The sequence below is a fragment of the Anolis carolinensis genome, unplaced genomic scaffold, assembly GCF_035594765.1.
Source record: "Anolis carolinensis isolate JA03-04 unplaced genomic scaffold, rAnoCar3.1.pri scaffold_12, whole genome shotgun sequence".
Classification (NCBI taxonomy): Eukaryota; Metazoa; Chordata; class Lepidosauria; order Squamata; family Dactyloidae; genus Anolis; species Anolis carolinensis.
In genome coordinates this window covers 21,188,367-21,201,118 of record NW_026943823.1, presented here as the reverse complement: position 1 = coordinate 21,201,118, position 12,752 = coordinate 21,188,367, and the positions used below count along the sequence as shown (strand labels likewise).

Here is a 12,752-nt window from a genome sequence, read left to right as displayed (position 1 = left end):
AGTGGCTAAAGTGAAACCCTGGACAGGTACTGTCAATCAGAGTGGACACAACTGGGTAGGACCAGGAGTGGCAAACTTGTAGGGGCTAAGGGGCAATTCCTCCTTCCAGATTCCAACACAGCAAGCCTAAATGCTTCCATATTCCTCTCTAGCTTCTCTTGCAAAAATGTAAAGGAATGCCAAGAGTGCTTACCCCTTGCTTTGGATCCGAATGGAGTCCTCCACCAGCATGTCCATGCCAACACGTCCTTTTGTCTATCTGAGACCATCCTTGGAGGTTCTGCACAGGGAAGAACACAGCAAGCCATGACTTTTGAGTGTTATAAGGAAACAGATTACCATTCTTCGGTGAGTCCTACAAGGACTCCATTTAGCTTTGTTTAATGCTACTCTCAAAGAAGAGGCCTGGGTTGAGGAAGTACAAAACAGTTCTCTATAGGTTTGAAAATGAGTTTCAGTCCTATAGAGAACCTCAAGAGAACAAAGAAGTGGTTTAAGCAGCTGTAAACCATGTTTGGACAATGCAGTCCAGGCAGACTTCTTCAACGCAGCAGCTTAACGGGATGAGGCCCAGTGTCACTACTGCAGCAGATGGGAGTGATTGAACAAACCACAAATGTGTGGCTTTGTTTGTTGTGACACCTGAAACACCAAAGGTGGTTTGAATATTACTTAGCTTTTCTTCTGGCAGGAGAGCGATCAGACAATGTGGGGCTTGGCAGGCTTGCCTCTTGTTTCCCTTAAGTCAGGAGTCTCAAGAACTCTCCTGCTAATTGTTCCACCTGAATGTGCCCATTAAATAGTATTTCCCACATACAAAACGCTTCCTTTTAGGAGGAAATCTGTGGAGTCACCCGCAGGTGATAATCACACACCTGTTAAGTGTGCTTTGTTTGAAGCACCCATGAGAACTATAAGCAAGCACCAAGTCTGAGTACAACAAAATCAAAGCAGCACAATTAAAAGCAAGGGATTGAAAACACTTAAAAAGAAAAGATTTACAATGCAAACACGTTTTTCTCATCAGTTGAAGAACACGTGTCCACTAAGAGACAAACCTGCTTTCCTTTCAAAGGCCAGAAGGCAAGAGATATCCTCTTATAGTGCCGAAGAGACAGGGATGGCGGGAAGGGAGAGGCTGACTACCCACGAAAGGTGCAACATCAAGACTCCTGACTGCTGCTTCTCCTCCTCCCTCCCCCCTGCCCCGAGCGGAACCGTTCCATGTGGTGCATGGAAGCAGGGGCACCTTGGTGTCTTCATTTTTAGGCCAATTCTTGGGGTTATTGGGGGGCTGATTCAGAAAATTGCATTGGATAGATCACATCAGCTCTAGATTATTAAACATGGTTTTCTGTGGGCGAGCAGATACCGACTACTGTGTGGTATATGTTCTGCATCAGAAACTAGTGCTGATGCTGTCTACCCAATGCAATTTTCTGAATCAGCACCACAAATAACCAAACCGAATCTAAAGTTGACCAAAAACAGATTCGTAACACTTTTGGTACTAACGTTTTTTGCATCTTAACTTGTCTTTTAAGTAACTTTTATAGCCATCCTTTTATTGAAGTTTTTGAAAAGTTTTCCACTCTGCCGCCTGAAGTTCGTGCCCTGCGGGACTTATCAGTCTTCCGCAGGGCATGTAAGACACACCTGTTTCGGCAGGCTTTTGATCTCCGCTATTGCTGTTTTTAAATTGCTTAGATTTTAGCTGTTTTTGTAAGTCACTCCAAGCCCTGGGGGAGTGTTTTTGAGATTTTTTTTAAAGATATTTTAAAGATGTTTTTAAATTGTTAGATTTTAGCCTTTCTTGTAAGCCGCCCCGAGCCCTAGGGGAGTGGCGGCATATAAGTTTAAATAATAAATAAATAAATAAATAAATAGTGCTCATTCATAAATATATTTCAAGTCACCTTAAGACTCACTGCAGAGTGAAAGGTAATAAATAAATAGGAAGAAAATCTCAACTTTACATAAGGAATGCTGTCTCAAAGCCTGGGGACAACTGATACAGATGTCTTACTTCTCCTTGCAGGTTTCCTTGCCTCACAGGCAAAGAAGCACAGAGTTCAATTCACAGACTGCAAAATGACAGGATTCATATGTGGTGAAGAGCATCCCTGGAACGATAGGCTCTCCCCAAAGTAGGTGCCAGCCATTTGAATAGGTTGATAACCCAAGCGGGTTGTGAAAACGGCACCCCAACCCGACATGCAGCCTGATGAACTGATAATCACATCACTTTCTTTCTTTTCCAACCCCAAGGTCTTCTGCTTCCACATCAGAAGGGAGGGCTTGCATTTAGAATGTCACTTTTCAGCTAGACTCTAAACAAAATGCTTAATATCCCTATTATGCCAGAACACCGAGAGCAATTTGGCAAGCATCATAACAACAATGTAAAAGCACTTACACAGACCCGAAGAAATGCTTACAAGTACCTGGGAGAACATTAATTCACAAGCAATTCTTTGCAGAAAACATCATTGCTTCTGCTTTGAAGAATGGGAGCTAGGAGGTTGTAGCACAAAAAGCACTTACAAAGGAAAATAATAAAAAACGCCGAGAATATTCAATCAGAGATCACAAACCACATAATAGCCATGTTTGCAGGTCATACAAAGACAGTGTAGATTTGGCATTGTTTGTGGCTTTTGTCTTGAACAATCCACAATCCCACCCCACCCTACCCCAGTTCTGGAGATGAGAAGGCATTTCCCCCTACTGAACCCAATTGGCTTGGAGGAGAAGAGGTTTTTGCCTTGGGTTGCTGTGAGTTTTCCAAGCTGTATGGCCATATTCCAGAAGCATTCTCTCCTGACATTTCACCCTGCTGAGGTCTGTTGGAAACTACCGAAGGGAGGTTTATTTATCTGTGGAAGGTCTAGGGTATGAGAGGGATCTCTTGTCTGTTGGAGGCAAGTGTGAATGTTGCAATTAATCACCTTGATTAGCACTGAAAAGCCTTGTAGTTTAAAAACCTGGCTGTTTCTTGCCTGGGGGGAATTCTTTGTTGGGAGAAGTTAGCTGGCCCTGATTGTTTCCTGTCTGGAATTCCCCTGTTTTCTTTATTTACTGTCCTGATTTTAGAGTTTTTTTTAATACTGGTAGCCAGATTTTGTTCATTTTCATGGTTTCCTCCTTTCTGTTGACATTGTCCACATGCTTCTTGTGGATTTCAATGGCTTCTCTGTGTAGTCTGACATGGTGGTTGTGAGAGTGGTCCAGCATTTCTGTGTTTATTTATTTATTTATTTATTTATTTACAGTATTTATATTCCGCCCTTCTCACCCTGAAAGGGACTCAGGGTGGATCACATTACACATATAACGCAAATATTCAATGCCTTAACATAGAACAAAGACAAGACAAACACGGGGCTCCGAGCTGGCCTCGAACTCATGACCTCTTGGTCAGAGTGATTTGTTGCAGCTGGTTGCTCAACAGCCTGCGCCACAGCCCGGCCCTCAAATAATATGCTGTGTCCAGGTTGGTTCATCAGGTGCTCTGCTATGGCTGACTTCTCTGGTTGAGTAAGTCTGCAGTGCCTTTCATATTCCTTGATTTATGTTTGGCCATTGCTGCTGCATTTAGGGGTCCCTATGTAGACTTGTCCACACATTTTGTCTTCTCCGCATTGCTTTCCTTCTGAGCTGCTAAGTCTTGGCTGTAACTCAAGGAGAGTTCAATGGGGTGTCCGGGGGGGGGGGGGGCAACCCTTCAGATGGTTCACTCTTAGTACAGATGAATAAAGTTGCTACAACTTTATATACTGTTGTCACATCTTCCTTCCTGTGCCATCTTGTCTATCTTTTTGGATAGGGTGAGGTTCAAGCATGCCATTAACTTATTTTATAAAAGATCCTATTATCCCTTTTATTGCCTGTTTTCAGAATACTGAGGATTTTATTTCCACTCTTAGGTTCTTCTTGTCTGGAACAAGATGGACCAACCAAGTTAATCATATTGACCCAAGGTTGCTCTGCCCTGGATATATGGAACACTTCCTAAGGAGGTAATATGCAGCATGATATGAGAACTTCACTTAAGCATGGAGAAACACTCATGTGCTCCTTTGTAATGATCTAGACCAGAGTTTCCCAAACTGTGCTCCGCCAGATGCTTTAGACTTCAGTCCCCACAATTCCTAACAGCTGGTAAGCTGAGTTGCTGAGTTTTCCGGGCTGTATGGCCATGTTCCAGAAGCATTCTCTCCTGATGTTTCGCCCACATCTTTGCCAGGCACCCTCAGAGTTTGTGAGGTCTGCTGGAAACTAGGCAAGTGGGGTTTATATCTCTGTGGAATAATGTCCATGGTGGAAGAAAGATCACTTGTCTGTTGGTGGCAAGTGTGAATGTTGCAATTGGCCACCTTGATTAGCACTGAATAGCCTTGCAGCTTCAAAGCATGGCTGATTCCTGCCTGGGGAATTCTTTGTTGGGAGGTGATTAGCTGGTTCTGATAGTTTCCTGTCTGGAAATCCTCTGTTTTCTGAGTGTTGTTCTTTATTTACTGTCCTGACTTTAGAGGTTTTTAAATACTGGTAGCCAGATTTTGTTCATTTTCATGGTTTCCTCCTTTCTGTTGAAATTGTCTTGTTGAAATAGTGCTGGCAAGCTGGCTGGGATTTCTGGGAGCTGAAGTCCAAAACACCTGGAGGAGCACAGCTTGAGAAACACTGATCTAGAGCATACATTTCCTGTTTGCAGTACATTGTAGCCAAACTGAGTCACAACATCAACTGCTAAAGCTACATTACATTTGAAAAGAAACATTTTAGAAAACAGAATCAATTCCTCTAAAGCAGCACGATACAGGATTAGCTTTATAGCCTCATGTCAGAAGTAGAACCACATATTTTAAACATAGTACTATTATTGGGTTGCTGTGAGTTTTCCGGGCTGTATGGCCGTGTTCCAGAAGCATTCTCTCCTGACGTTTTGCCCACATCTATGGCAAGCATCCTCAGAGGTTGTTGGAAACTAGACAAGTAGAAAAAACTCTAAAATCAGAACAGTATATAAAAATCAACACTCAACAACATGGGAATTTAAGACAGGAAGCAATCAAAGCCAGCTAACACCTCCCAACAAAAGATTCCTCCAGGCAGGAAGCGGCCAGGCCTTAAAGCTGAAAGGCCATTCAATGCTAATCAAGTGGTCAATTGCAATATTAACACTTTCCTCAAACAGACAGGAGTTCTTTCTCCCACCCTGGGCACTCCAGAGATATATAAACCCCACTTGCCTAGTTTCCAACAACCTCACTACCACTGAGGACGCCTGCCACAGATGTGGGCGAAACATGGCCATACCGCCGGGAAAACTCACAGCAACCCAGTGATTCTGGCCATGAAAGCCTTCCGACAACACATAGTACTCAATTTGCATGTCAAATAAAGCATAGGTTCTTCCTTAGAGACCCTTTCTGTCACATGCAGTTTTGCGTACTGGCTAGAAAATTAGTGTTTAAGCAAAACATATGGCATTCACTTAAAAGGTGGTTGGGGCAGGAAGGAGCTGGTGTTTTTATTTCCAGGCAGAAAGACAAAGAGGAAGAGAAGATTCTTCAGCCCTACCTTTGCAGCATCCAAGAGCGGCCTTGAATAGCATCTCCCTGAACTCTGCCACAGAAGTCGGCTTAATGCTGGTGGCACCTGAAAAGAACAGGGAAGCGGCAGTAATTCAGGGCACAAAGTCAGCAAACAAGAACATTTCAACTACTTCACATCTACATACCTGGCATACACATTGGCTTCAGGAAAGGAACAAAAGAGAGAGATGAAGACCAGTGGGGAAAGGGGTATAAATAAACACATCTGACTACAATGTTCCCTTGCTACTTCGCGGTTCACTTTTCGCTCCCTCACGGTTTTTTTCTGAGAGGTACGCATGCGCAAAAGGTGCCAGTGACTTTAATACAGGTGATTTTAATATGGGTGTCATATGCTTACGCCTACCGTGTTTCCCCGAAAATAAGACAGTGTCTTATATTAATTTTTGCTCCCAAAGATGTGCTAGGTCTTATTTTCAGGGGATGTCTTATTTTTCCATGAAGAAGAATTCACATTTATTGTTGAACAAAAAAATGAACATTTATTATATACTGTAAAGTAGTTGTCATCACAAACCAGCATAACCAGACAAACTGTGAATCCTATCAAGAATTTCTTGTTACTACCATTAATTCCATGTACAACTGGTATGTACATTTACCAATCCTGCATGCTCTGGTGTTCTGTTTGCTTCCAAACAAAAACTTTGCTAGGTCTTACTTTCGGGGGAGGCCTTATATTTAGCAATTCAGCAAAACTTCTACTAGGTCTTATTTTTCAGGGATGTCTAATTTTTGGGGAAACAGGGTAGATCTCCAATCTGGCTGCCATCTTTTGAATTAGTTGGAGTTTCCAAACTTGGTACAGAGGTAACCCAATGTACAGTGCATTGCAGAAGTTCTACCATGATGTTACTATCTTTAGGTGCTCCAAATCTAGGAAAGGCTGAGGATGACGTATCAGCCAAAGCTGGTAGCAAGCACTCCTGACCGTCACATCCACCTGGGATGACATTCGGAGACAGAACCAAGAGCACTCCCAAACTGCGGACACAGTCTTTCAAGAGGAGTGTGACCCTACCCAGAACTGGTTGACACACCTCCATCCCCAGATTAAGACCCTTCTGACTTGTCTGGACTCAGTTTCAATTTGTTTTTCCTCATCCAGCCCATTGCCTCTTCAAGGAATTCATTCTGAGGAGACACACTATCCTTAGCTGAGGCTGTTTTTGAAAACACGAAGAAATAATTTTGTGTATCATCAGCGTAGTGATAACACCCTGCCCCATGCCTATGGGTGAGTTCTCCCAGTGGTTTCATATACAGTAGAGTCTCACTTATCCAACATAAACGGGCCGACAGAATGTTGGATAAGCGTATATGTTGGATAATAAGGAGGCATTAAGGAAAAGCCTATTAAACATCAAATTAGGTTATGATTTTACAAATTAAGCACCAAAACATCATGTTATACAACAAATTTGACAGAAAAAGTAGTTCAATATGCAGTAATGCTATGTAGTAATTACTGTATTTACAAATTTAGCACCAAAATATCACGATGTATTGAAAACATTGACTACAAAAATGTGTTGGATAATCCAGAACATTGGATAAGCAAGTGTTGGATAAGTGAGACTCTACTGTACATGTTAAAAAGCACTGGAGATAGATTGGCTCCTTGTAGGATGCTACATTTTGGAGACGTAGGTATCCCAAGCACCACCACCTGGAACCTGCCTGAGAGATATGACTGGAAACATTGCAACACAGTGTCTCTGATTCCCAGCTCCTTTGGGCTTTCAGAAGGATACGATGGTCGATATCGAAAGCCACTGAGAGATCTAGAAGTATAAACAAGGACACACTTCCCTGTCAGTGCTGAGATGGAGATCATCCACAAAGATGACCATAATAGTCTTAACTCCATATCCTGCTCTGAAGCCAGCTTGAAATGTGTCAAGGAAGAAGACCTGTTTCTAAAAGCCTGAGTCTGATCCCAACCTACTGTTTTCTTCTCACTTGACATGCATATTCATCTCAGGTAAATCTCCTTTTTTCCTGTTGCACACATGTACTGACTATAGTCTTTATAGACTTTCTGCTTGGGCTTTTGAATCAGAAGGGCAAATCAAGTCATGGAGAAGGTCAAACAGGTCAAAAGGTACAAAGTTCCCAACTTTAGAAAGCTCAGAGCCTAAGTAAAGACGTGTGGCTGGTTGGGGTAGCTACAGAGAAGAATTGTACATCTGTTTTATATGTTTTAAAGATGACTTCTAACTTGTTTATACCTGATTTTAATTGTGTTCAGCTTTTGTTTCCATAGTTGTTTAGTTGTACTGTACGTTTTAATGGATATGATAAAGCCATGATATGAGTTAAATTAATAATAAAAGATTCCCCTCCTGATCAGAACTGGAAAAACACCAAACGCTTGATGCAAGGCTTGAGCAATGTTGACGCTCATGGATTTGCAATTGCTTTGCACTTGGTGTTATCAGCTGAATGCAGCCCAGCTCCTTTGAGCCTCTCCCCATTCGACTTTGAAAATATTCATTGTCTTGAGAAGCTATGCAACTCCAACTCTTTTAACCTGTAATGGAAGAGGGGCTTTGCAGCAACTTCCACTAAACCTAAAAATAAATAATAAGAATGTAGTTGTGCATTATGTCTAATAATTTACCCAGAAACCATCTTACTGATCATAGGCAACAGTCATAATGCTTCAAATGACAGTAAAATTAAAAGTAATTACATATTACAAGACAAGAGATTCTATCTGAACATTAGGAAGAACCTCTTTACTGTAAGAGCTGTTTGACGGTGAAACCAATTGCTCCAAAGGATGGTGGACTCTCCACATTTAGAAATCTTTAAGCCGACGTTAGATAAACACCTCTTTGGAGTGCTTTAGCTGTGTATTTCCACAGGGTAAAGGGGTTGGATTAGATGATGTTAAGGTCCCCTTCTTCTCTTAAGATTCAATGTCCAGCAAGCTGTACCCATTTGTGGGTTCCCAGTATGAAACACTGAGTCTTTGGCACTATTCATAATATGAGTAATTGGGAGGGGGAGCTTGGTTTTATGCCTGGAATCTATGTATAATCTGTTCATAAACACACGTACAATTATAACATTTCATGTGTTTATTCATCTCCCTAGATCACTGTCCCCTTTCAAGGCCTGGGTTGGTTTTTATTCAGCTTATTTACTCACTTGCTACTGCATACTTAATGCGGGGAGCTTGCCCAAATCTGATTTTAGGCATGGAAAAATGGACATTACAGGAAGTAACTTTAAAATCCCCATGATCTTGCTGTGAGCGATATACATTTCTTTTGACCTATCCAAACACAATTTGGCAGGATGAAGGTAGGAAGGCTGGAAATGGAGGGAGCAGGTACAACTTAGCATCTTTCTTTCTGGCTGTCTCTTTGAAAAGAGACATGGTGCTTTTTGTTGTTTTTTATGGGAGAAAAACTGTCATCTCACCGTGGTGCACAATGGGTTAACCCCTTGAGCAAGGTGAACTGTTGACCTGAAGGTCAGCGAGACAAGGTGAGCTCCCATCTGTCAGCCCCAGCTTCCACGTGGGGATACAAAAGAAGCCTCCCACAGGATGGTAACACATCTGAACATCCCCTGGGCAACATCCCTATAGACAGCTGATTATTTCACACCAGAAGCAGATTGCGTAGATTCTCAATTTACTTCTGACTTGATAAAAAACCCTTACACTATGTTCTGTTCTGTGCACAGACTGGGCTTCTATTCCCAAAGCAAAAGGCCTAGGACATGTACCAAAACCAAAAGAAATTCTAACACAGATGGCATACACACTGACAGCTAACAATGAGTAATAATTACTTCTTGGTTGGTTGTTAATGCATCAAATCAGTTTCAACTTATGGCAGCAATACAAATGAGATGTATTCTCAAAACACGCACACACAGAGGGGGTGTCTATTGTGTGCTATTACTAGTCCCTCATATCCTGCTATAAATATAAATGATTAACCTTTCCTTTTAAAATGAAAGGCATGCATTAAATGTCATTCATATAATTAAACTTAAATATAATTAGATGTCAAACATATTCCTAGGAGGAGGCAAGACACTGTCTCAGCCACAACTGTGAATGTTGACATAAATTGTACTCTTTCTATATCTATCTAATTCTCAATAAATGACTGCTAGGGTGGGCGGAGGGTAGAGAGAGACAGAAGGATTGAACAAATGGAAAGAACAGACAGATGAGGGGGGGAAAGATCAACCAGCACTAGAAAAAACAAACAGAATGCTGCAAGCTGACCAGACTGTAATCACCCAGTGAAACGGTACTGATTTCTAGGAAGCATATTCATACAAGAGCACATTTCTTAGAAGTGCAATTTGACGTTCCAGATTTGCAATTTGGCAGCAACCTAGGATAAGGAAGGGCTCTTTTCAGAAGCCAAGCAGGGGAGCTTTGGGAAAAGGAAAGTTTTTTTCTCAGTGCTGGCATCGGTGAGATGCTGGCAAAGGAAAATACTTGCAAGTTGGCCATTTTTGCAAGCTTATTGGGCCACTGGCATAGATCAAACAATAACTGCCACTGGGGAAGGGTCCACTTTTTTTCTGGATTTCACCTACACAGCAAAGCCCTGTTACCAAAATGATATATAGAGCTTTGCTATCTAGTTCTGGTTTTAACAGAACCCGCAACAGACTTCAGAAAGAACTTTCCTAGTTTAAAAACACCAATATATTCTACTGTGTGTTGTAGTCAAGAGAGGAAGCTGGCAGTGCTGGAGTGTCTAAGCCACTTTGCAGTCTATTCTGGAGATCACGGTTCAAGCAACCACCTTTAACAACTGAGTCTGGTAATGACTACATTCCCAAGGTCTTTTTCAAAAGTAAAAAGATAAACACCCAAGCTTATTATCTTTAGAATTATGAGAGGGAAAATGTAATGTCACCTTCAAGGTAAGCAAGGCCAGAATAGCATGGAGAGCATTTAGAAACCAGAGATGCTTGAGCAATGCATGTTTCACAAGAAGGGCACTGTTACACACACACCTTAGCAGGTTTTATATCTGGTTTGGGGCATTACCTAGGCTACAAAGAATGTCCCCAGTGGAATTCATAACAGTTTTGAATCTCTTTAACAAGAGGCAATCCTTGGTTTATAAAATGTATTGGTAAGCAGTACTTTTAATGACAGTTGTTTCGTACAAGCATCACAGGAAACTGGTTTATAAAACCAGGGAAAGAAGGAAGGTGCACACCTTCACATTCACAGTCAGTCAAAGTAATTGTGTTGTTGTTGTTTGGATAAACTCCAGACATGATGCTGGGGGTTGTTCAAACAATAATAGCAACAATAACAATGACACAATTTTCATTGTTAGCATTTTGTTAAGCTTCCAGCTACCACTATACACCCCTATCACTAGAATAAGCAAACCACATGAGGCCTCCAGTGCTCCTTCTGGCGAGAATGTCCAGCTTTAAATTCCTAGGCAACCATCAGTTCTACCAGAGCCCTCGGTGGCAAAATGGGTTAAACTCTTGTGCCAACAGGACTGCTGACCAAAAGTTCGGCAGTTCGAATCGGGGAGTGGGGAGTCTGTCAGCTAAGTTTCCCATGCGGGGACATGAAAGAAGACTTCAACAGGTAAAACATCTGGCCGTCCCCTGGCCAACGTCCTTGCAGACGGCCAATTCTTTCACACCACAATGTTCCATCACAGTTCTACCACACATCATCTACCAGGTATTCCCTGTAGTAACCTATGGATAAGAGAGCTGGACCATATGGAAGGCTGAGCAAAGGAAGAGAGATGTTGTTGAACTGTGGTGTTAGAGGAAAATGCTATGCAAAGATTTATTTATTTATATTTATTAAACAATTTATATCCCAACCTATAACATGGGACCTCAGGGTGGCAGACAAGTCAAATCAAATTAAGACATTCAACACAATTTAACCTATCAAGGAATAAGAAGAATTTTAACAAGCTGAAACAATTTACATAGTTAAAGCCTTACATGTGTGATTTGAAATAAATCAATTAGGCCCCAAAGGATTTAATACAAAGCCAAGATTTAACTTGGCGCCAGAATGAAGTCACTCTTGGCACCACTTGAGTTTTCCAAGATTTCCTTTCTCAAATAATGGAGTCCCGCAGGACTATTTGTCATTGAAATCCAAGCAGAGTAAGAACAGGACAAAATAAGGCCTGAAACCTAATCAGCACAAGTTGCAATATCTCATGCGCAAGAAGGCAAAAACATGCAAAGTAGCTCGCTAGAGCTGCAGTTAATGTCTTAACTCAGTGAACCTGAAACCACGCTCAACTGGAAATTTCCTTCTGCTGAGCCTCTATGGTTAGCTTTTTGTACGCTGAAAAGAAGGGTGACTCAAAGAACTTTACATACAATGCTAGAAATGAACAATCAAACAATGAATCTTAAGCAGCTCCTGTTATAAGTTCCAGCTGTGCCATGCTCAACAGTGTTCCATTTCATGGTTTGCATTTAGCTATCTTTTCAGGCATCACTTCAACTGTGCAACAGCAGTATTCAATTCCTAGTTATATAAGCAGAGTATCACAAATGCAAACATTCCACATGGAACCCGGTCCATGTAATCCTGGACACATTCCATTGAGAAGGAAGGCCCTCTTTCATTCCTATCACTAAAGATTTGTTTGTTTAAGAGTCTCTGTCTTATAGTAAACAATATCTCCCTGCTGCCCTCAAGGTTTCCGAGGTTAGGATTGGTTCTCTGTTACTGTATGGTGCTTCCCCATTTGGATTTCTGCAATCAAAAATAATTTCATACAACACATCCCAAGTTTCTCCAGAAACTAATGTGGCTCCCTAAAGGTGTACATTGAGATGGGTGAAACCACTGTTGAAACCTTGGCATGGATGACAGCTATACAATTCTGGCTGCGTAAACATTTTCAAGCAGACCCCGATAGCTATATTCCCTCCCTGTTAACTGTTATCACTTTATTTCCGAATGATATTTTTTAATTCACAGAAAGATTGATGCCAATGGCCTGCCTTTAAAAGCACTCTTGCTTCCAATGCTCACAGATGTGAAGGCCTGCAAGTCAGTCAAGCGCAGACTTTGGAATCTTGACTTCCATAATCTGACTTTGCAGCAAAGACAGCTTGGTCCCCTACCACATCATTGATTCCATG

The 12,752-nt window shown here is 41.7% G+C and overlaps 1 protein-coding gene across 1 annotated transcript in view; it reads right to left on the bottom strand.

The window, feature by feature from the left end:
- The window catches only part of abcb7 (ATP binding cassette subfamily B member 7), a 63,036-nt gene that overhangs the window by 47,095 nt on the left and 3,189 nt on the right, over positions 1 to 12,752 (bottom strand). Inside the window, exons 2-3 of the mRNA XM_008123109.3 lie at positions 5,584 to 5,661; positions 194 to 280 (exon numbers count right to left, since the gene is read on the bottom strand). Coding sequence (XP_008121316.2) covers positions 194 to 280; positions 5,584 to 5,661 — 165 coding nt within the window. The remainder of the gene's footprint in view (positions 1 to 193; positions 281 to 5,583; positions 5,662 to 12,752) is intronic.